The 25164-nt window shown below is 40.5% G+C and overlaps 1 protein-coding gene across 6 annotated transcripts in view; it reads left to right on the forward strand.

The window, feature by feature from the left end:
- Positions 1-21725, forward strand: part of ADA2 (adenosine deaminase 2) — a 48612-nt gene extending 26887 nt beyond the window's left edge. For 4 of the 6 annotated variants that reach the window (XM_042470306.1, XM_042470303.1, XM_042470302.1 and 1 more), the window contains 7 exons: positions 8015-8225; positions 10656-10783; positions 12646-12736; positions 14963-15071; positions 16285-16442; positions 17798-18000; positions 19335-21725. In XM_042470306.1, the coding sequence (XP_042326240.1) occupies positions 8015-8225; positions 10656-10783; positions 12646-12736; positions 14963-15071; positions 16285-16442; positions 17798-18000; positions 19335-19479 (1045 nt within the window). In that variant the 3' untranslated portion in view covers positions 19480-21725. Of the gene's footprint in view, positions 1-8014; positions 8226-8249; positions 8386-10655; positions 10784-12645; positions 12737-14962; positions 15072-16284; positions 16443-17797; positions 18005-19334 lie in introns of those variants that run through there. The other 2 variants (XM_042470308.1, XM_042470307.1) reach the window with 2 other exon arrangements.
- The last annotated feature ends 3439 nt before the right edge of the window (positions 21726-25164 follow it).

The following is a 25164-nucleotide window of genomic DNA, read 5'->3' on the forward strand; positions in this document are numbered from 1 at the left end:
TGATATTTAACATCTATGTAAAGCTTTTCCTAGCTGCTCTCAGTGCTTTACATTATTCTTACAACAACCTATTAATTTAAGTCAATATTGCAGATGTAGGGGAAAGGCATAATGTTGGCAACTTAATTAAGGCCACTTAGTGAACTAGTGGTGGAAGACAGAGATTTGAACCACCCATTTTAGAATCCTGCCATGCAAACTATTAACTTCTCTACTGGACTTTTAGGTCTAAGCATTTGCAAGACAGTTCAACATCACAAGAGTTTATGAGAAAAGAAGATCCACTACAGTATAATAGCAGGCTCTACCATCATAACTTGTAAGATGATGGCGGGATAAAGACCACCTATTTGGGGCGGCCTGCAACCACCCGTTTGCACCATGTATTGGGGCCAGGGCAGCCACAGCGGCAGCCCAGAGGCCCCAATCCAGCACTTTTTGGGACCAGGGAGAAACGGCAAAATGCCGCTTCTCCCTGGTCTCAAAAAGGGGTGTCCTTGGGGCTTCATGCCCCAGGACACCCCGGGAGCAGAAGCCAGAGGAGAAAGGGGCCACTCGGCCCCTTTCTCTCTGGCGCCATCTTCACGGCAATCTCCAGGAAGAGGCTCCATTTTGAAGCTTCTTCCGGTGCTGCTGTTACACCACCACAAGCGGCCTGACACGGTGTGAAAACTTCACGCCTGCGCCGTGCCGTTTGGACGCGGCATGGCCGTGACATCATAATCTGGTACAGGAAGGAAAGATGAGAAGGTGACAAATCCAATTATGTGTACACTGTAGCCTACCTGATGTTTGGCCTTCAGGTACAATGGAAGGTGCTTGCCTGTTACCTGTACCAAAGTAAGATGCATCTGCCAGTCTGCTCAGCATGGAATAGGAATGTGCACGGCATAGAAAAAGGGTACCATCGTGTCCTTCACCTCATGCAGCTAATGTCTTCTTCCATTCCTGTGCAGTAAATTAGTAAGATATGGACAGAAGAAACTAATGTATTCATGACCCATACATATGATACCATGCTGCTGCTGTTGTGCGCCTTCAGGTCATTTCCGATTTACGGTGACCCGAAGGCAAACCTATTGTGGGGTTTTCTTGGCAAATTCCTTAAAAGAGGGTTTGCCATTGCAATCCTCTGAGGCTGAGAGAGTGTGACTTACTCAAGGATACCCAGTGGATTTCATGGCTAAGGGGAGATTTGAACATTGGTCTCCAGAGTTGTAATCCAACACTCAAACCACTATGCCACACTAGCTGTCACCATACCCTTCTAAAATCCAAGAGATTGGAGGTCAACTGTCTGTCTGTTAAATTTACCATATATGTTTTACATGTGGGTTACAGGAGGTGAAAGTTGGAGCGAGGAACATGGTGCCTCCCTCTGGAATCTGCTGCCCATAGCAGCTGTTTTATATTTCTCCTTGGTGAAGCAGTAATGCCTAATTAATCTGACAGACCAGGACAAACACTACTTTTCCCTTTTTTTATATTTTAGGTATGCTACCTTCCCTTTTTAAATGATCAGTATGTACACTGGGAGAGCCAGTGTGAGTAGTTGGCAGTGACTCTAGAGACTAGGGTTTGAATCACTGCTTGGTTATTAGACTCACTGGGTGGCCTTGGGCAGGTCACACTCTCTCAGCCTCAGGGGAAGGCAATGGCAAACCTCCTCTGAACAAATCTTGCCAAGAAAACCCCAGGATAGGTTAGTCTTAGGGTTGCCATAAACTGGGAATTGGCACACAACAACAAACTATGCTGGAAGAGGAAAGAACCAGGGCTATTTCATTTTGCAAGAATATTAGGCTGTGAACCATGCAGACCCTAAGAAGTTACCACCAGAATGATTGGCTAGAGTATACTGACATACTTCAGTCTTGATGCTGCAGCCCTCAGCACACTTACTAAGAGATCTGGTCCAGTTAATGAGAATGGGATTGACTTTGAGTAAACACATACATAGGATCAAGCTGCACAAGGCACACAGACTTCCCCCTGCCCTTCTCTTTCCTCCTTCTCACAAGATCATCTAAAGTCCCTCCTGCTGAGCTGAGGGAGATCTTATCTTTTAAAATTCCCATTCTTTGGTTAGCTTTTATACTTTAGATAAGTTTGCAAAAGATGCCTCTAGCCCTTCATTCATCTCTGGTTTCTAGGAGGATTCTTGCTTTGTAAGCAGTTTTTCTCAGATTAGGGCTAAGATGCCAGTTACAACTACCACACATAAAGTAGTAGCAAATGCTGCTGCTGTGTGTCCTTCTCTAGTTATGGTTCATTTCCTTTCCATTATGTTGCATTGTTTACAGAGTAGTTTCTTGCATTGCCTGATCTTTTGTCTGTTAATGTAAGGAAAGGCCCCCATTGTCATGCACAAGGGGTCAGAGTTAGTTGCTGTGGAAACCTTAACTCCAAATTCCTTGACTGGTGGGCATGAAGGGGAGAAAAAGCCCTCATCCTAGATGAGGCAGAGTTACTGATTTTTAGTTTCATTCATTCCTCCAATCTGCCCCCCTCACTCTGTTTAATAAAAGTAATAAACAAGCAAATGGAGTGAAAAATAACTGCAGTCCAGAGCACAGGAAGGGACTCCTTAGGTAGGATAACAGCAGCTGGTATATTAGACGGGTGGCAAACAGAGTCCATTTTGTGCTTTCCCACTCCATCTGTTGACCATGCCCAATGCTACTTCATTTTATGAGACTTGGCAGTGCTGTCTCTTGCAAGCTGTAGGGGCATCATTTTCCTGATGAACAATAAAGATGTTTTAGGCAATGATAATAAGTATGAATTCAGTCCGGATCTCTTATGCATCATGGTGCCTACTTGTAATTGCTTAGGCAAGGCACCAAACACAAACTACTCATTGGAAGTGGTCACTGTTGTCATAGTGAAGGAATGAGGCTTGGGCCAGAAGCAAGCAACTTGTTAATTCTTGCAGGTCCTGATGGAGAAGCAGCATGAGCTAAAGTCTTGCAGACACAATTTGCATATTTTATTACATGCAATGAACATATTTGCATATTATTCACATGGGTGTGTGATATATGCCAAGCCACAGCTGATGGGCATGTTGATGCCCGGCTGGTTGCAAAATTATTAACCCCAAATGAGGACAAGGGAGTTTTATAGTACTTGTCAAGCAACTAGAATCGTGTAGTAATCACTGGTGAGAAAACAATAATTATTTTCAGCCTTTTAAAAATATGGCTGAGTGTGTGGTGTAAACTGCTTGGCGTTTAAACTAATTTCTGTAATGGGGAGTCGAATGCTTTCATGGCCAGCATCCATAGTTATTTGTGGGTTTTTTGGGCTATGTGGCCATGTTCTATAAGAGTTTATTCCTGATGTTTCACCAGCATCTGTGGCTGATATCTTCAGAGAATGCATTCTCTGAAGATGCTCATAGCCACAGATGCTGGTGAAACATCAGAAATAAACTCTTATAGAACATGGCCACATAGCCCAAAAAACCCACAAAAAACTAATTTCTGTAATCAATAATAAGAATCAGCAGGAAAACAGAAATTATAAGGTTAGTATGTGTGTGTGTGTGTGTGTGTGTGTGTGTGTGTGTGTGTGAGATCGAGACGACAATGCTCTTAATTGACTGCTAAAATAAAATAAAACTTGTAGGATTCAGGAGTGGATTTTTGTGATGAAGGACTGTGCATAGTTTAAATACCCAGCAAGTTCTTTGGCTGAGAATTCTATAATTCTAATTTAAGCAGTGTCAGATTTATACAGTGTAGGATATTGGAGTTTCTAAATATATATTTAAAACAAACTTAATTAAGTTTCAGCTAAAGTAGGACTGTAAGTAATAGAGTAAGGCATGCTGTCTAAGATTTCACAGATGATAATCAGGACATATGTGGCCAAACAACACCAGAGTGTGACCAACTTGATAAAAGTTATTAGTGAGGAAGAACACACATGCTTAAGAGAGGTGGAAGCAGTTTGCTTTTGCCTAGTTTACTGGGAAAGGCAAGGTCCAACCTCTTCCTTTCCCCTTTGTACTTTGAACTCAGCCTGCAGCAACTGAAGTAAGTGAAGACAAAGGAAGAGGTGGGAGGAAGATAGAGAAACTAGAACGTTTTAGCAATGCTATAGAAGACTCTAGAGACCAGAGATAAATTCCCAACTTGGTAACAAAACCCACTGTGTGACCTTGGGCAAGTCACATTCTCTCAGCCTCAGGGGAAGGCAATGGCAAACCTCCTCTGAACAAACCTTGCCAAGAAAACCCCAGGATAGTTTTGCCTTAGGATTACCATAAGTAAGGAATGACTTGAAGGCACACAACAACAACAACAACACAAAAAAGTTTATAGAGCCTTAAACTTAGGGTTTGATTTTTTTAAAAACTCAATTGTAACTTGATTTATTTTACTGTTGTAACCTGCCCGGATTCTTCATGATTAAGCGGGCTAGAAATAAATTATTATTATTATTATTATTATTATTATTATTATTATTATTATAAGAGATATGAACTAGCTAGTTAAAATCAATTACCAGTAAACTTGGAAATTTTCTTATGTAAATTGGCAGCTCAATTAAATTATCTTTTCACTAAAGTAATTAACTTAATTTAGAATTTTAGCATTAGCTTAATTTCAAAATTAATTTATTGGTTAATTAAATGACCGACAGCACTAAGGAGCTATTAAATTTTACGTTTCTTGGTTGGTCCTATAACCAAATTCTAGTTCTCTTACATTTTTGCCCAAAAGTACTTCTTGCTTTTTGTTAGTACTTTCTTTACAGTTGGAGAATTACAGTGCTTAGGTCACAGGATCCCAAGAACCTATTCTTGTTCATGTTTAAAATATGATAGTTTTAATTAATTTTAAAGTTAAAATGTCTTAAATCAATAAGTAGGAAAGGCAGTTTGGAAGCTAATAGTTCTCTTTGCATCCTTTGGTGTATGTGCTACATCACAATAAAGGTTCCTCAGCTATCCCAGGAACTTAATTTTGAAGCTCAACCCTGAAACTTTTGTAACAGTCTGTGGGAATCAGTAAGCTAAGGAAAGGAGGTGGTGGTAATGATGACAGAAAGGAGTGGTGGTGATGATGATAGGATGAAATAATAAGGGAGTAAGATCCAGTGTATTGTAGTGATTTGAGCATTGGACTAGGACTTTGGAGACCAGGGTTCAAATCCCAGCTCAGTCACTTAAACCCAGTGGGTGACCCTGGGCAAGTCATAGAATCATAGAGTTGGAAGAGACTTCAAGGGCCATCCAGTCCGATCCCCTGCCATGTGGGAACTCAAAATCAAAGCACCCCTGACAGATGGCTATCAAGCCTCTGTTTAAAAACCTCCAAAGATGGAGACTCCATCACACTCCAAGGAAGCATATTCCACTGTCAAACAGCTCTTACTGTCGGGAAGGTCTTCCTAATGTTGAGCTGAAATCTCTTTTCCTGTAGCTTGCATCCAATGTTCTAGGTCCTTTCCCCTGGAGTAGCAGAAAACATGCTTGCTCCCTCCTCAATATGACATCCCTTCAAATATTTAAACAGAGCTGTCATATCACCTCTTAACCTTCTCTTCTCCAGGTTAAACATACCCAGCTCTCTAAATTGCTTCTCATAGGGCATGGTTTCCAGACCTTTCACCATTTTGGTCACATATTCTCAGCCTCAGAGGATGGCAATGGAAACTCCCTCTGAAGAAACTTCCCAAGAAAACCTTATGATAACCATAGATTGGAAACAACTTGAAGGCAACAACAATAACAGGGGGAAAGCAATATAAGAGGTTTTGATGGGCTGACTGAGAAATTAGGTATCCAAAAGTTAATGGATCTGAACTCCCTAGCTCAAAAAGGACTGGATAAGTGGGGACATGTGTAGGAGTAAAAGCATCTTCATTCTGGTAAGTTTTTAGTGCAGGCATTTACTTAAATTTAAATTTAAAAGTTGGGAAAATGTTGCAGGGCGGATTGCATCTATTTACTGTTCCTGCCAGATAGCTAGTCAGTCATGCCCTGTTTTTCCACCTTTCCATCAATAGACACTCTATATTCTGTGGCTTTTTAATATGCTCTTTGTTCATTCCTCTTGGTCTTCTTCAAGAGGGGTGTTCCCTTTGGTTTTTCTTTCTAAACCATGTCCTTTCTGCAACTTTTGTAGTTGACCAAACCATGTTTATACCCAGGCCTCCATTTCTCAATAATTCTGTTTGGTCTTACGCAGCCACCATAAATCGGCATGTAAATTCCCTATGAGTACAGACGATAACCACAATTTGCAAATATAACCACATTTTCTCTCCTTCTCCTTCAGAGCACAATATGATAGAGAAAATGCTATAATCATGTAGTATATTAAAATCTTATCATACCTATGTCCAAGCAGATCAACTCAGCAATGGTCGGGAAGGTTTGCCTTGATGTCTGCAGCTTTCAGAGTGGCTAAAATCCAAGAAAAAAGGGAGTCCTTAGATTCTTCCAGGAGATTAAATGGATAAGAAAAGCCATTTAAATTGGACCAGTAAAATTCTTAGTTCAGAATACTGTTCATAATGTTCCCTCTCAATGTTCTCTGAAACAACTCCATGAGCTTTGTATCTTCCTTAACTCTTTCTTTTAGCCAAAATGGAGTTGAAGCAAAATTTTTGCATCCCTTTTCTCACATGTAAATGTATCAGGTATTGTTCTTCCTTGGCGGCAATGATGGCATTGCCAAGAGAAGGGAAGACTTTATTTCTGACGTTTCACCAGCATCTGTGGTTGGCATCTTCAGAGAATGCTAACATGGAAGTGAGTGGAGTATATGTATACTTTGTGACACTCGGTTGGGAGGAGTGATTCCATGTTAATCTCTGTATTGTTCTGTTATCAAATGGCAAGGCCTCAGGGTGGGACGATATGCAAGGAGGATTTGTGTCTGTTTAATTAGAGATCCATTGCTTTCTGGGGAAACCCCTGACCCTAATTAAACAGACACAAATTGTTTTTGCATATGCTCCCATGAGCCCTTGCCATTCAACAACAGAACAATGCACAGATTAACATGGAAATCACTCCTGCCAACCCAGAGTCACACAGTGTGTGTGTGTGTGTGTGTATCCCACTCTCTTCCATGCCAGCATTCTCTGAAGATGCCAGCCGCAGATGCTGGCAAAACGTCAGAATCAAACTCTTCTTGAACATAGCCCAAAAAACTCCCACAAAAAACTATGGATGCCACCATGAAAGCCTTCAACTTTACAGAAGGGAAGACAATTTGGACAGGAGAGAAGAAGAAAAACCAGAAGGTAGGGTTCAAGTGGATGACCAGCCCAAACCTTATATACCTTTTATCTGAAAGAAGAAAAACATTTTAGGCTGAAATCCCAATGAACACAGTAGAATTTAAACATGCATCGGATTGTGCAGTTATGCTGCAGTTCTAAACACATGTGCTAGGGAGTAATCCAATTTAATTACATAGTATTTCCTTCTGATTAAATACTTTTAGTCAGGAGTGTACATGGGTTATTGAGATGGTGGTGGTTGTGTGCCTTTAAGTTCTTTCTGATTCAAGGTGGCCCTAAACTGAACCTATCACGGGGTTTTCTTGGCAAGATTTGTTCAGAGAGAGTGTGCCATTGCCTTCCTCCAAGTCTGAGACAGTGTAACTTGCCCAAAGTCACCCAGTGTGTTTCCATGACTAAGTAGGGATTTGAATCCTGGTCTCTCCAAGTTGGTCCAACACTGAAGCCACTATACCAGTGATGGTGAACCTATGGCACGCGTGCCAGAGGTGGCACTCAGAACCATCTCTGTGGGCACATATGCTGTTGCCCCAGCACACAGTTTGCCAGAGTTTCTTACTAGAAAGCCAGAGGGACATGGCACTTTGCAATAAATAAGTGGGGTCCGGGTTGCAGTTTGGGCACTCGGCCTGTAAAAGGTTCTCATCACTGCACTATACACACTGGCACTTGTGCTATTGAGATTATGTAAAAAGTTTCTGTATGATTTGTTCTTACATTAAATTATGATTGTCTTTTTCATCCTATCCAGCTTGTTGGCAAATCTGACACTAGTAACCGATACTCCAGAGGTGACCTATCCTTCTCAGGCTTTCATTTGGAAAAGATTTGAAAAGATCTTCATTGTTGCTTCTGGTCTAATCAGCTATGCACCTGTGTTTAAAGCCTATTTTTATCAGGCCCTGCTGGAGTTCTATGAAGATAATGTACAGTATATTGAGCTGAGAGTTATTCTGCCACCGGTAATGCAATTTGTTGTTGTTTGCTTCACTGTTCTTATTTGAAGTAATTTATTTTTGTGGCTCCCCATTCCAGCTGGAATGACATTTTTTCAAAGGCCAACGTTATAAGAAGAAGAAAAATGTTGTTTGTGCCTTAAGGCATTTCTGACTTATAGCAATGGTAAGTTGATCAGGGCTTTCTTGGCAAGATTTATTCAGAGGAAGTTTGCCTTTGCCTTCCTCTGAGCTGAGAGAGTGTGACTTGCCAAGGGTCACCCAGTGGGTTTCCATGGCTGAGCGGGTTTCCAAACACTCAAACCAGGATACCATCCTGGCTGTACTCTGGCCAATATTATAAGAAGGAAAAAAAATGAATGCACTTAAAAATATTACAGTTTTGATGAATGGGCCAGAGTCTGTTTTCCAGGGGCTTGTAGCTATGGCATTAACATTTTCTCCTAAACTGCTAAGTTTATTTAGGCGCGTTACAGACCACCTGAAAGCGGCGGTCTGCTGCCGCCGCCAGTTGCTGTGTCCGGGAACTGCAGCGGCCAAATTGCGCAGTTCCCGGGCGCAGCAAAAAAGAAGCGCCAAAATGGTGCTTCTTTTTGTGCCCCGGAAGTGGCACCGCAAGGCGCTAGTCACACACTCACGGCGTCACTTCTGCCACGCAGCATCTGGACGCTACGTGTCCGCGATGTCAAAATGGCAGCAACTGTGTAGAATGGGCACCGCCATTTTCTATGGACCCAGTCCATACTAGGGTTATGGGCGTCAGGAAGTGACGCCCCTTGCTAACCCTAGTACGTCCTGGGGACGTACTATACGCCCGTCCAGAATGGGCCTTAGATATCCTTTTAAACCAGGAATGGGCAACAGTGGCCATCTGGATGTTTTGGACTGCAAAACCAATGAACTTTCAGCATGTACTTTGGAAACTATTGCTGATGAGAGTTTTAGGCCAAAAACATCTGGAGAGGCATCATCCCACCATTCACTTTAAAGTATTGGAAAATAGTTAAGCCTTATATGAGACCTGATCATTTTTCAGAAATGTGTAGAGTCCTGTTGAAAATATCTGGACGTCCACATTGAGAAGAAGGAAAGTAGGTCAAGGCTCCAATGGCTTTATTTTCCTTGGAGTACTAGCAAGCCCCAGGCCCATACCTTTTACCAGATCCCTCTGACCAACTGGACAAGTGGTTTGTCATTCAAAATAGTGGTCAGTAGACCAGTTCCAGTCCATGAGCCACTCTGTTGCAAAAATCAAGGAAAGAAACCATTGTAGCCAATGGGCACAAGTATGGTGCCAGTCCCTGGCATATTTGGGGAAGAAATCCTGTTGGCCCACCCCATTAGAAAGTTTAAGATGCACTGCTACAGGGAACAGATCTACTCCCTGCACCAGCTGCTGCTATTAATATAGTGTCAATTTTGTGAGAATATTGTATAGAAATTTCATTGTGTTAATATTTGATTACAGAGGTTGAAAATCACCATCATGGTAATTCTTAGAGCTTATGTGGGCAAGCTGCATGGTGTCTGTGTGTCTGTGTGGCTTATGAATTCCTGGATACCCTGCCACTCAGATGGTCAGGCATCAGCTGAACAATGGGGAACAGTTCCCCAACCAGTGTGTCCAGATGTCATAACCACAAAGGAGGACAAGGCACCCCAGAATGTAGGACATTCAAGAAATATGTGAGACATTACAAAATCAAAGCTAAAAAATTACTTATATAAATGTAAATTTATGCTTCTTAGTCATGCTCAAAATGGAGGATATTTTGAAATTCCGCCTGGATATAAGGTTGAAATGTAGGACATGTCCTTGAAAAAGATGACGTCTGGTCACACTGTCTCCATCCCTGTCCCCACCACTGCTATCAGCATTAGAGAAGCAGAATTCTCCTTCCTTCCTTCCCTCCATCCTGATTAGGATCACTGTTGGATGTGGGAAAAGGATGAGTAAGAGAGAAATTAACTACATGTGTCTCTCAGTCTGTCCTTCTTCCATACATAACCACTCCTCATACTACTAGCTTGCAGTCAGTAGGGAGTGATGTGTCCCTCAACTTTTTGCAGCTCTCCAGCAGAGCTGTACATCAGCTGTCGATAAACCTCTTCTTCCTACCTACACTAATCACAAAATATCAACTGCATGTGCAACCTGATTTGTGCATGTTTACTTGGAAGTAAGTTATACTAGTTGTAATATAAATAGACCATTGTTTATGGTGGCATACAATATTAAAAAGGGAAATCAAAATCCATATATCATTCCTTGTGGTCTTATGGGACTGCTTATACAATACAAGTTACTGACATTATTTTAGTTGCATCTGTAAAGAAGGAGTTTCTTGTGGCTTGTGCTTGTTAGCCTTTTTGTCGTAACAAGCAGAACTTTCTTCCACTTGGATTTATCTTTGTGTGTGGTTGTTTTGTCCACAGGTTTATGAGTTGGATGGAAGCACACATGACAAGTCCTGGTCTGTAGCAGCTTATAAAGATGTGGCCAGGCAATTTGTAAAAGACCACCCTGATTTTGTGGGTGCTAAAATTATATACACGACACACAGGTAAGATGTGCATTTACCATCAGCGACAATACCATATACTGTATCTATACTTAACTAAATTACATTTTATTCTTAAAATCATGAGGCATGCAAGAAAGAGAAAATATACAGTGCGGCCTCCTCTTACGTGGGGATCAGTTCTGGATCCCTCTGCGTAAGGGGAAATCAGCGTATGCTGAAGCCCCATAGGAAGTAAGGGGGCCCGCGCCCATGGTGCGCAGTGGCGTGCAAGTGCCATGGGCGCACATCCCATTAATTCTTCTGGGGTGTACAACGGGCTCTTCTGGCGCAGCTTTTGGCATATGCTAAAAGCCATGTATGGTACGCCCGTATAAAACGCAGGCGCACTGTACAGTAAATTTTTAAAATAAACAACATCTTAAGAGAATTATATTTTTAAAAACTGATATGATAGCTCATTGTATCTGCCATACTGGTACTCAAGTTGGTAGTGAAGTTGCTGCTGCTGCTGCTGCTCCTCCTCCTCTTCCTCTTGTTAACTACCTTGGAGTTTACTTCAACACATAATGACAGTGTGAATGAGACATCTCCAAGACTTTCTTTCCTTAACTTGCTCTGCTCAGTGGGCTTATCACACAGCTTTTAAAATCGACTTATTGATCCCAAATTGACTTCTTATTCGGCTTCATCCTGATCCTATCACATGGATTTTTGTTGCCGCCGGGCAGATGCATCCTGTGTAATGTCTGGATGGAATCTGAATTCAACTGGTCAATTTGCAAAGCTGGGAGATTCCCGGCTTTGCAAATCAGCTGGCTGAATTCGGATTCTATCCAGGCTGCACCTGCCCGGCGGCAGCGACAAAAATCCATGCGATAGGATCCAGATGCAGCCTAAATTAGAATTCAGTTCAGAAGTGGTAAGTCAATTTTAAAAGCTGTGCAATATATTCCCAAGTCCCTCAGGCTCAGAGCTATGGCCTCCTTGATTGTGTTTATCCATCTGGTATGCAGTTCCTTCCTCCTATCTTCACTCCGCCTCCTGAATCTACACCTGCTTTTCATATGATATTTTCTGCATACAAGTTGAACAAGTAGGGATATAAAATCAGCCTTGTCTGATCCCTTTGCCAATTGGGAACTGTTCTGTTTCTCCATATTCTGTTCTAATAGTAACCTCTTGTCCTAAGTACAGATTTTTCATCCATAGTTGTTAGTAATTGTTCCAAATCTCCTTTGTTTTCTGCTAGTAGTATGGTGTTGTCTGCATAGCTTCAATTGTTGATGTTCCTTCCTCCAATCTTCACTCCCCCATCTTCCGAGTCTAAACCTGCTCTTCATATGATATAGGGTGATAGAATGCGTCATTGCCTGATCCCTTTGCCAATTGGGAACCATTCTGATTCTCCATCTTCTGTTTTAACAGTAACCTCTAGTCCTAAGTACAGATTCCTAATCAGGACTATCATTTCTTTAAGAGCATTCCATTGTTTTTTGTGAACTATACAGCCAAATGCTTTGCTATAGTCTATAAAGCACATGCTGATTTTCTTCTGGGATTCTTTGGTGTGTTCAATTAACCATAATATGTTTGCAATGTAGTCCTAGTGCCTCTTGCTTTTCTGAGCCCTGTTTTGACCTCTGGGATTTCTCGCCCCATACATGGTATGAGTCTATGCTGCAGAATTTTGGCCATAACATTGCTTGCATGGGAAATTAATGCTATGGTCCTGTACTTTCTGCAATCTTTTGTGTCTCCCTTTTTGTGTCTCCCATCTATATGCACCCTTAATTCATTTTAGATATAACATTTAGAAAGATTTTTTCATGGCACAAAAGAGACAATGTCCATTTGAGTTCATTTTCTCCTTTTGGTGATTTTAATTTTCTGCTAATTCTCAGAAACCAGACTGTCTCCCGAATTAAAGAAGCTGTCCGTACAGCCATTGCACTCAGAGCTGAGTTCCCAGATACTGTAGCTGGATTTGATTTGGTGAGCTCCTTTTTTTCTTAGTTGTTTTTGTATTTTGTATTCCAAGGATTGCAGGGAGCAAGGAAATGTAAAGTCGAAGGCTTTCATGGCCGGCATCCATAGTTTTTTGTGGGTTTTTTGGGCTATGTGACCATGTTCTAGCAGAGTTTCTTTCTGACGTTTCACCAGCATCTGTGGCTGGCATCTTCAGTTGCTGGCGAAACGTCAGAAAGAAACTCTGCTAGAACATGGCCACATAGCCCAAAAAACCCACAAAAAACTATGAGCAAGGAAATGTTATTCTTAATGAACTAGAGGTTTTCTTGGGACATAACTTTTGATGGTAACAGCTGGGCCTCTGATAAATTGTTGCAGTATTTAGGGTGGAATACAATGGATATATCGCAATCCTTGGAACAATTATAAACTGAAACATGATATCATAGGCTGCAAAAGCTGTAAGGGATACAAAAGTTGTCCAGGGCCATGCTCAAATCCAGGATTTTCTGCTTATCTCCTCAAGTTTAATCTAATTCACCTAATGTACATTATCCCAAACATGCGATCATAACAAAGCTACAACCTTAAAAACCATAGTAACCCATTTTTTTAAAAAAAAATTGACTGTAAAGCAGTGGTTCCTAACCTTTGTTTCTCCAGATATTTTGAACTTCACCTTCCAGAATTCCTGATTGTTGGCTAATGGCTAGGGCTTCTGGGAGCTGAACTCCAAAACACCTGGAGGAACAAAGTTTGGGGATCACTGCTGTAAAGCATATTTTAAAATAGATAAATAAATATAGAAATCATTGGTATACATGGGTCTTACTTCCATCTAAACATGGCTAGGTTTAGGCCTCATATAATGAAAGTCATATTCCATGTGGTGGCAGGATTATTCTATAGAAGGTTGAATAAGGCCTGTTGCAGACTGCCAGAATAAAGCTGCTTCAGGTCTCTTTGGAGGTATGCTGTTTAAATGATGCATGCATCTTAAGAATCTGGAAGCTGCACCAAAGCTGCACTCCAGTGCTTAGGAATGGAGTGTGGCTTTGGCGCGACCTCCGGACTCTTAGGACCTATGCATCATTTAAATAGCATACCTTCAAAGAGCCCTGAAGCAGCTTTATTTTGGCAGTCTGTAACAGGCCTAAAATGTTTCATGTTGCATCTTTTGAAGTAGTATCCAGGCCAGCACTACTCAAAATGTTGGTCTATGGAGCATTTGGCTTCCAGTATGTGGTAATCTTTCAGGAAAGAAAGAAACAGTTGTAAATGGGGAAAAATATAGTACCAGTCCTTGGCACATTGGGAAAATGGCCCTGCTGATCACCTGCATCAGACAGCTTAAGAAGTACTGCTCTAGGCTAAAAAAAATTGATGTCACAATATATTTAAGTAATGTAGTTCAATCCTATCCATGCTTCACATGCAGGTTATGACAACTTTTAAGTTGTTGCTGGCTTTTGGAGAGGGGACCTGCTACAACAGGGTAACACAGGCCCTTCCAGAAGCGAATTTTGGAAGTTTTTGTATTTGTTGTGCAACTCCATCATCTTCATATCACATTTAGTTATTTTGGACAAAGTTATTTTATATCACAACTTTTTATGCCACTTCTTTTATATCACAACTTTTATGCCACAAGCAAAGGCTTCTGGAGGCAGTTCACAGAATAAAGCTTTGAAACAGTAAAATAAAAATACTGTTTGTTAAAACAAAATAACAATTGATTGATTGATTACACTTATTTTTCCCCCTTTCTCCCATACTGGGATCCAAGATGGCTACAAAAGCAGTGCCACATTATAATTTTTTTTTTACAATCTGTTAAGAGTAATTAAGGTTAAGATTAAGATCTATTTAAATTAATGGGAGTACTCACTGACTGTGTGTGCATGTGTGTTTGCACATGTGCACACTTGCACATGTGTGTCTTATAGTTACTTGTCAGCTTATGGTGGCCCCATGAATTTCATAGAGGTTTCATTGGGTTCATACAGACAGGCCAAAATAGAGCTGCTTTGGGAGGTATGCTGTTTAAATGATGCATGCGTCCTAAAGCCCGGAAGCCATGCCAAAGCCACGCTCTGGCGCAGCTTCTGGTTTCTTAAAATGTGTGTGTCATTTAAACAACATACCTCCAAAATGACCCGAAGCAGCTTTATTTTGGCTTGTCTGTATGGGCCCTTAGTCAATGGGTACTCAAGTGTGGTTTGCCCTTGCTCTCCTCAATTTTCTTCTCAGGTTGGCTGGGAAGATGGAGGACACTCTCTCTGGGAATTGAAGGATGCCTTGATGATTCCACGCATTCTAGAAGAAGATTTGCCATACTTCTTTCATGCTGGTGAAACAAGTAAGCACAAAAGCTTCAAGGTGCTGATTTGATGGAAGGGAGGTAACTAGGACTGCAGTCCTATGCATAGTTATCTGGACATATCATGAGATGGTATGGCTAATTACAAAATACATTAATGCTTGGCAAAGTGTAAGGCAATCAGAAAAGAGGAAGGTTGCATTACAGGTGGATAGATTAAATCAAGGAAGCCACATCCCTGAATCTGCAAGACCTGTGTAGGGCTGTTAATATCAGGGTGTTTTTAGGGTCTCTCAATCATAGCTCCAGACAGCTTTGCTTCATTTGATGAACAGTGGTGTAGGGAGCCATTTTGAACACTGTTCTAATGAATACAGAACGTGTTTCTTTCTCACAAGTGCCAATGTGATGAAAGACACAAGTTGTTAGAGAATCGCAATCATGGTTGTGGAATTCATGCCTGCACAATTGTGGAATTCATGTAGTAGCTTCAGACATGTGATTTTAAAGGAATCTTTGGCGCCTTACAGACAGGCCTAGGCGGCGCCGTCATTGCGCCAGGAATACGCGTGAGGGGCGGCGCTTCCGGACGCGCCTTGCACCTCGTGCGTATTCCGTACGGCAAGATGGCGGCGTCCTATACAGACGGGCGCGGCCATCTTGACATAACGGACGTGCAGCGTCCAGACGTCTAAACCCGGAAGAGCCATCGCGAGTGCGTGCTTTGGCACTTGCGGCGGCTCTTCCGGGTTGCCGGAAGGAGTGCGATTTCTGCACTCCTTTTTTGCAGCGCGGAGGAGTCACGTGGTTTGGCTGCTGCGGCTCCTCCGCGCTGCAACCGGCAGCGGCCCAAGACTGCCCTTTTTGGGCTGTCTGTAACGGGCCTTTATGAAGTTGATAAAATCAGGTTGTGATGTAACTGCAAACTTTTTAAAACCTTAAAAACACTTCTTTCTTTATTTAATTTCTATCCTACCTTTCTCCCCAAAGGGACCTCAGATGGTTCACAATAACAATTTTAAAAACATAACTCAATAAAAAAAATTAAAAAACAACCCCTAAACAAGTGAAAATTCTTCATTATTTTTTCCCTAGGATATAAAAAAAGCTCAGATGATTCCTTTCTAGATGACACTAAAAATTTCTACTGCATGAAATAACTTATTTCAGGGTTAGTCAGTATGTATTTACTACTATCATAGTGACCATTTGGTGATTATATAATCATATCAGCATTGTCTGTATCACTTAGATTGGGAGGGCACCTCTGTGGATAAAAATGTATTGGATGCTCTGCTCCTGAACACCAGCCGGATTGGCCATGGATTTGCCCTTCCAAAACATCCAGCAGCTATGAATTTGTCTTTGGAGATGGATATACCTATAGAAGTCTGCCCTGTTTCTAACCAGGTAATGTCTAGCTCTGGAAGCTGGTTTTATCATATCAAACAAGGAGAGGGACTTTAGGAAGCAGAAGAACTAAAAGGTGGATTTTTTTTTTACTGCAATGCAAGCAAATGTACAAAATCCCTTAGTATTTATATGTATAGGGTACATATGGAACCCCAGTTGAAGGCTTCAGAGGGGAGGTTTGTCATTTCAGTGCCTGTTCTAACACATCTCAGGGGGCTATGATTTAATCTGAATTGCAGAAATAATGCAGTTTGACACCATTTTAACTGCCAAACATGAATGCTATGAAATTCTAGGATTTGTTGTTTTGTGAGCTATTTAGCCTTTTCAGTCGAGAGCTCAGGTGCCACAACAAACTACAAATCCCAGGAATCCATAACAATGAGTCCTTGCCAGTTAAGGTGTTTTCAAACTGCATTAATTCTGCAGTGCAGATGCAGCCTTTGACATGTGTACCTGGATACACAATATAGCTCTTTTATACATTAGAGTTTATTGGATGTTCTCCAGAGCTTGCATTTTCTGTTGCAGTAGGTGTTATTGTTGTGACTGCGGCTTTTTGTGCAGATTCTGAGAAGATTGTGATGGTGGCAGTGGCAGCAGCTGAGACCTGCCATGCCTGCCTGTCTTTCCCACTGGTTTTTCTTATGTCCAGATTGTTTCTCTGTCCTCCTGGGAGTGCGTTCAGCTTCTTCCATTTCATGCATGAGGACAACACTAGCAGTGCTCCATAATTTCCAGACCAGTTTTATTTACCTCCAGACACGCTTGAAGCCATAGTCCTCTGCCCACTTACCTGAGAATAATCTCAACTGTACAGAGTAGCAGTAAACATGCCATAAGATCTGCTTGGACAGACCTCCCAGTGATATTAACAAAACTTATAAGTGCTCAGCTTTGACTATTCCATACAGTTCTGTGCTCAGAAGAAACAGTGTCATTTTACATAAATTGACATGATTTTTGTAATATCTATTTTTCATGTGCATAGTATGCTGTAACATTTTTTATTTTTTAGATTTTATTGTGAGCTCAATCCTACATGTTCATAGAGGTTAAAATATTTGGTTGCATGGGACATTCAAACACTTGGGGAAGACCAGGGCTCTGTGGCAATAGGCAGAAGATTCCCAGTTTGACTCCCAAGTTGAAATAAGTCTAGTTTATACTCCAGCTAAAAAGGCAGAAAAAGAAGAAATGGAAGGATTCTATGCTAGAGACCAGAAGGAAATTGATCCCACACCAAAACAGGACTTGTTCATAGGCGATTAGAATGCAGAAGTAGGAAACAGCAGAATCAAAAACTCTGGGTATTAATTCTGGGTATTAATAATTCTCTTTCTCTCTTCAAGGTGCTGATGTTAGTATCAGATCTGAGGAACCATCCTGCTGCTTTTTTGATGTCAGAGGGTCACCGCATTGTGGTTGCTTCTGATGATCCATCCATCTTTGGAGCAAAGGGGGTGTCGTATGATTTCTACGAGATGTTTATGGGGATTGGAGGGATGAGTGCTGATCTGAGGACTTTGAAACAACTGGCATTAAACTCTCTAAAGTAAGTACAGTATTACTGTCTCTTGCACATTCATATATGTGGACATATTTCAGAAATAAGGCCAACTGAACATATTGGCACTCACTTCTGAATACACAGGCATATGACTGTGCTGCATGTCCATTTTGGATTAGCAGCCTATGCAAACAGTTCTACAAAACATTTCCTCTATTGCCATAGAGGATAGTGCTGTGGATAGTACTGCAGGTATCCTGATGTTTTTAGAGGAAATGTACAATGTTTTGGATTTTTGTTTATTATTTTAATGGTTTTCATTTTAATTGGCTTTCATTTTAATTTTTTTTTGATAATTCAATTACCAGTACTTTTTAATTTTTGTATGCTGTGACCTTTAACTATCTTTGTTTTAACTGATGTTAACTGCCTTGAGTCCTGGACTCTGGACTTTGTTGTTGTTGTTTTGTGCCTTCTCCTGAGGCTGAGAACATGTGGCTTGCCAAGGTCAACCAGTGAGTTTCATGGCCGAGTGGGGAATCAAACCCTACAAGAAGCATAATCCCCAACCACTGGCCAGGCTTGCTGGGATACTTCTGTTGAGTCTACTCCACTTCAACTCTACCTTCCTGTGTGAAGAGTGTGAATCCTTAAACGCCAGCTAGTTTATCCATCAGGCCAGGGAACTGGCTCTTTAAGGACTCATACTTTTCATCCAGGCCTTTCCTGACCGTCTGCATGGCATGCTCCCTGCATTGTAATTTTTTAAAAAGGAATTGAGCCCTCAGAGAGTGTCTGTTGGGGCCCTACCTTAGATTTTGCTTTCTCTAAACCTTTAGCTTCTCATTCAGGTATCAGGAACTTGGTTCAGTTCCTCAGCTGGTGTTATGGCAGTCCCAGGCTCCAGCAGCTCATCCTCTAACTCTGAGCTTGAAGCTGAAGCCATGACAGCTGCAATCTCAAGTATATTTGTGTGTGTAAATATACCTTCAAGTCACCTGTCCATTTATGGCGACCCCATAAATTTTATAGGGTTTTCTCAGGCAGGTAATATTCAAAGGTGGTTTTGCCAGTTCCTTCCTCTGAAATATAGCCTACCGCACCTGGTATCCATTGGTGGGCTTCCATCAAAATACTAACATAAAATTGACTCTGTGTAGCTTCCAAGATCAAACGGGACCTGGTGTCTTTAGGGTATTTAAGCCTTGTGAATTCAGTGAGATTATTTTTCTAGCCTGAATATGTACATCCAGTGCAGTATAAAGAGTCAGTTTGTTGAATTTCAATGCCCTGTTCTTTTCTGGCTTTTAATGTTGTCATTCTGCTCTTGAAGCACCTTTTGCTACTCTTAATCTGAGCTATACATTTTCTCTTCACAGTTATAGCACCTTGCTACCTAAGGAGAGAGACAAAGCCCTGCAGATCTGGCAAAAAAAGTGGGAAGAGTTTGTAGCTATGGCCTCTGATATTATCCCAGAGCTAGTGAGAGACATGGTGGAACCAAGTCTTAGTCCCTGTTATTAAGAAGCAAGAGGGCCTTTTATCTTGAGGCTGTAGCAAGCTGGAATTAAGAGGCGCTACAGCAATCTTTCAACCTGGGACTTTGATCAGATGATTGCTTAAAAGCAAGAGACTTATTTTCCTGTCCCTTGTCCATTTCTGTTCCTCAGTAAAGAGCTTTTTAAAATTATGCTGCCAATGATCAAAATGACTGAAGGAATACAAAATGTACTTCTCAAAGGTGGAATTAAATGTGCTTGAACTCCATCAGCTGTGAATGAGTCCTCCTAAACTCTTCTTGTCACCTGGCTGTGGATGCTTAGTGCAAACTTGGCTTATTCATTGCCTTAGCTGTATTATCAAATGTGCCATAGCAGCTTTTGGAAGAGACAAAAAGCTTTCTCTCAGGTTGGAATGATATTATGTTCTAAAGCTTTTAGGTAAACATTACTAGTTATCAACAACATTTTACAGGACATTCTATATGTATTATGTGATTCTTTGCCATGTGAATTTTCAAGAACAATATTTCATTCTTTCTATAATATCAGGGAAATTGCAGTTATTAATTAGCAGAATCCATTAAAATAGACTAATTAAAATAGCAATATTTGGAGTTTGAAATTAACTTCATGTAGCATTGACTGCAAACTGAGAAACTCCATTTGTTAACAACAATCAGAGGATTTACACAAATTGGTTTATACCAGCTTCAAACCTTAGACGCACACTCACAAGGATATACATACTGAATCAACAAAAACAGCTGCCATGAGGATAGTGTTTTTTAGTATAACCTACCTGGATATTAAGACCGTCTCTGTGCCATCAGAGCTATTAAAGCAGCATTAGGAACAAAAATGTGGAAGATAGCTTTCTCAAAGACTGTAGAATCTAGTAGTTGACAAAGACCTTCTTTGATATATATGTCTTTAGCTTGTTGGGCTGCTTCTGATAATCAATGGTTTTAGTTTAGTTGGCTTGTATTTTTTATCTCCTTTTTAAAAATAGTGATTGTAATATAAATCAGATTATTATCTGCCTTTGGTATACAGTTAGGGAGTAACAATAGAAATCAGTCAATAGCAGCAAGCAAATAACTAAAATTTTAGATAAAATTAAACAGATGTTAATTTAAATACACTGACTGGCAAAAATCCTAACCATATCTGAGCCCAGAAATGAAATGCAAGCCCCAAATCAATTTTCTTAAAGTCCTGTTCCACTGATACACATTTATTTAAAGATATATTCTATATATACTCGGCTATAAGTCGACCTCATGTATAAGTTGAGGGCAGGTTTTGGGAACAAAATTATAGATTTTGATAAATTGAGGTTAAAACTTAGGGGCATGTAACAAAGGATCTTAAGATGAAGCAATGGAAAACAGTGGCAAAGAACTTACAAAATTCCAGCAGGTAATAACTGTTTGCGTTCACATTAAAGACTGGATGGATGAGAGAGCAGGAGGGAGGGCCAGTGGTTCCATGACAAATTACACTCTTGCCTTTCACCAAGGGATGGTCCCTTTTTGATCAGAGTCAAAGTACAGTACTTATGTTGACCCTTGGATAAGTTGACTTAGGTTTTTGGGGTTAATTTTTTTGACCAAAATTTCTAGACTTATACATGAGTATATACAGTATATACGTACAAAAGGTGTTTCAATCTAAATGCTGACACTGTCATGCTGTATTTTTCGTGCTGGAGCTCCAGAAGAGTGTAGTGTAGTGTGTGTAAATTACAATGATAATTGTAAGGCTCAGTGATTATTACATCAATAATCGCTCTTTGAACACACCATTGTTCCTTACATCCAATCAAAATGTGGAATGCAAATTAGCCAGGGATGGCGGGAAGAGGAATGACTGGTTCACATGTTAGACTAGCATGGAAGAGGAGACCGAGTTGGATCATAAGGTAAGAAGGACTCATAATTGTAGTTCCAGTAGGGGACGGAAGTAGGGGGCTGCCTGAACCTATCTAGTCCATGAACCACGAATGAGATGGACATGGAACTGGGAACTGACAGGGAAATGGAGAGCTAGACTGAGAACAAAGTAGATGAGAAAGTTTTAACTTTCCAGGAGTCGGGAGCCTATGGCTCTCCAGATGTTAGATTGATAATAGGCAATGCTGACTGGGGCAAAGAGGAGAGTTTCACCTTCAGGTTTTAAAACCCTGACTGTTCCTAAACTACTGTCTTGATGTACAGTCAGCCCTCTGTATCCACAGATTCTTTATCCACAGATTCAACCACCCATGGTTTGAAAATATTTTAAAAAATATAAATTCCAAAAAGCATACTTTGATTTTACCATTTTACTCTACAGTCAGTCCTCATATCCACAGATTCAACCATCTATGGTTGGAAAATATTTTTAAAAGTATTAATTCCAAAAAGCAAACCTTAATTTTGTCATTTTATACAAGGGACACCATTTTACTACACCAGTGTATTTAATGGGACTTGAACATCCATGGATTTTGATATCCATGGCGGGGTCCTGGAATCATACCCTAGCAGATACCAAGGGCCCACTGTATATACTTGCATATCAGTCTAGAAATTTTAGCCCAAGTATTTATCCCAAAAATCTGAGTTAACTTATCCTTGGCTACTGAACTTTAACTCATATAAAAAAGGAACCATCCCTTGATGAAAGCCAAGACCATAATCTGTCCTGGAAGCACTGACTCCCTTCTGCTCTCTCTCCATCCAGTCTTTTGTGTGAGCACAAACAGTTATGCCTGCTGAAATTGTGTAGGTTCTTTGGTATTTTAGGTTTTACCCTTGACTTATCTATGGATAATTTTAAATTCCATAATTTTGGCTACCCAAACCTGCTCTTAATTATACATGAGGTTGACATATAGTTGAGCATATGTGCTATATAAGGGATGCCAATTTACTATGCAATTGTATACAATGCAATTTGAGCATCCATGGGTTTTGGTATCTACAAGGTGTCCTGGAACCAAAACCCCAATGGATAGCAAGGGACCACTGCATTTAAGCAGTATAATCACAGGCTGTCTATGGCCAGGAACAGCAAACGTTATTGTACATATCCCCAGATCAAGAAAACAGCTAGCCATGCTTCCAGTTTTATAACATAAACAAACAGGGCATTCTTTCTTATCACAGCAAAGCTACTGCTGGATGAAACTCAGGTCCATTTTATCCATTTTTCAGTAGTTCCTAGCTGTATGTGCCCAGGAAATGTAACCAGCCACATAAAACATAGAAAAGTTACTTATGTGAACTACAGCTTCAAGAATTCCCCAGTCAGCACAGACCCTGGCTGAAAAAAAGAAGCTCCATTTGGTTGCTGTGGTGACTAGTGCTTCATAAGTGCCCATCCTCTGTGAACTTGCCTTAATTGTTTTCAAAAGCCCATTAACTAACATTTCTTGCTTATATGAGCAGAATGTGTGTTTTATCTGTTTTTAAATGTTGTATGATTTTTAATCAGTTCTGTAATTTTTTTAATTATTTTTAAAATACTTTATTGACATGTTAAAAAATAAACTTGTACATAAAAACTTGTTGTTGTTACATATACTATTACATCAATACATTCATCATTACTATTAAACTTTACCAGTATTCTATCTATTACACAAACACACACTTCCTTTAGATTACGTCATCCGCCGCCCTGATATTCCTTAACAAAATCCATACTAGCTCTTAATCTCTAAAACCTCAAATAAGATCACCATAGGATATACATTTACTCTTACATAAAAGTGACTAGACCTAGATCGTTTCATTGTACTTTAGCCCTTCTTAACAATTTTGTAATGTTTTAATGTGATTTTAAATTGGTTTTGTAAACTTTTTGTAAACTTTTTAGATTTGTTGTGCTGGAAGCTGCCTTGGGTCCTCTTCTGGGAGAAAGGTGGCATATAAATAAGATAAGATAAGTTACTTAATTTCTACCACTGGCTGAGGGGCAAGCAGATTCAAAGGGAGGTTAGGAGAGGTCCATATAATGCTCTAGGTTGCCAGCTACTATATTACCATTGGAAAAACAAGTACAGTAAGTGATGTGGCGGCGGCAGGGTGGGTGGGTGTGGAAACACTTGTCACTCATAACTTCTTTGCATCAGATATTATATTCTAACTTGACAACCTGGTTTGAAGAGTTTGTTGTTGTTAACTGCTTTCAAACTGCCCTCCACTCATGGCGACGCTGTGAATGAGACTTCTCCAAAGCCCCCTATCCTCTGCCTCTCTGCTCAGGTTCTGTAGGCTCAGGCCCATGGTCTCCCTCATTGGGTCTATCCATCTAGCATCTTCCTCCCTCTTTCTACTACTATCCACCTTTGCTAGCATTATTATCTTTTCTAATGAGTCATGACTTCTCATAATGGGGCCAAAATACGACAGCTTCAATCTGATCATCTTATCTTCCAGGGAGATTTCCGACTCAACGACTCATTTGTTTTGTCTTTTTGGCTATCCACAGTATCCTCAGCACTCTTCATCAGCACCACATCTCAGATGAATTTATTTTCTTCTTATCTGCTTTCTTCACTGTCCAGCTGTCATATCTGTACATGGTGACGGGGAATACAATGGTTTATACAATTCTAACTTTACTCCTCAGTTGTATATCTTTACTCCAACCACTATATTTCAGCAATAGAGATTTTGTTTCTAGGTAACCACCAGTCATTGAGCAAAGCCTGGGACTTACCAAGGTCTAATTGCCAGTCGTAACTAGAACAGACACATTAAATTAAACAAATATGTGTGCTGACATACAAACTTCCAATCAATTCAATGTATCTATTTTAGTTGGGAATAATACATGGATTTAAGCCCAAGTTCTTAAACAGAATCTTGTTTCTGTGAGAAAAGGCATCCAAGTGTTCAGGCCTCCAAGACCTATGCAGTGGTGTAACTATGGTGGGACATGGAGAAGAGGCAAAATGAGGGCATCACTCCTCCAAAATTAGAATGCTCCCCTCATGAAGTCTTCCTTCAGTCTCCAAAGTTCTAATATTGTAATAACTTAAAACTTCATTTGAGCAATCAGAATTTATGTGCCACACTACCGTACGTGGATTAAAAAAATAATTGAGGTACCCTGCTGGTCTTCCCTGGTACATTTCATGTATGCAGAGTAGCCTATGTTTTAAGTAAGACCATCCTAAACACACCCTGCAACTTTTGCAAACCCCCCTCCCCATCTGTCTGTTTCCACGTGGTATACTAACAAACCAACAAAAATATAATGTTTATATAGATGAAGTCATTGTCTCCTGGCCACTGATAATTATCCCTTCCCTGATAATTCATTAATAGTGATAATCAGGGTTTATTGAAAGCTGTTGATGGAGGCACAATATAAATCTAGCATGATAAATAAATGATCTATCCAAAACTACTTCCAAAGCTACGCTGAAGCTGGTGACCTCAATTCAGTGATAGGTATGAGAAACTGGTCAAATGAGATAACTGTATGTTTTCCTATTATTTGCATCAAAAGATACAGCCACATGGTTCAGTGGGCATCAGATGAACATTGTGATGTGGATGGAGAGTACTTCCAGATTTGTGTCTGCATCCTTATCAGTAATTCAAGGAGACAGTTACTTATGGGTACAGTGCAAGAAGGACAATAGAAAAGGAACTGAGTAGATAGTATAGGATACTCCTTTTTAAAAAAACAAAACAAAAACCAAATAGGATAA

This window comes from Sceloporus undulatus, chromosome 5, assembly GCF_019175285.1.
Source record: "Sceloporus undulatus isolate JIND9_A2432 ecotype Alabama chromosome 5, SceUnd_v1.1, whole genome shotgun sequence".
NCBI lineage: Eukaryota > Metazoa > Chordata > Lepidosauria > Squamata > Phrynosomatidae > Sceloporus > Sceloporus undulatus.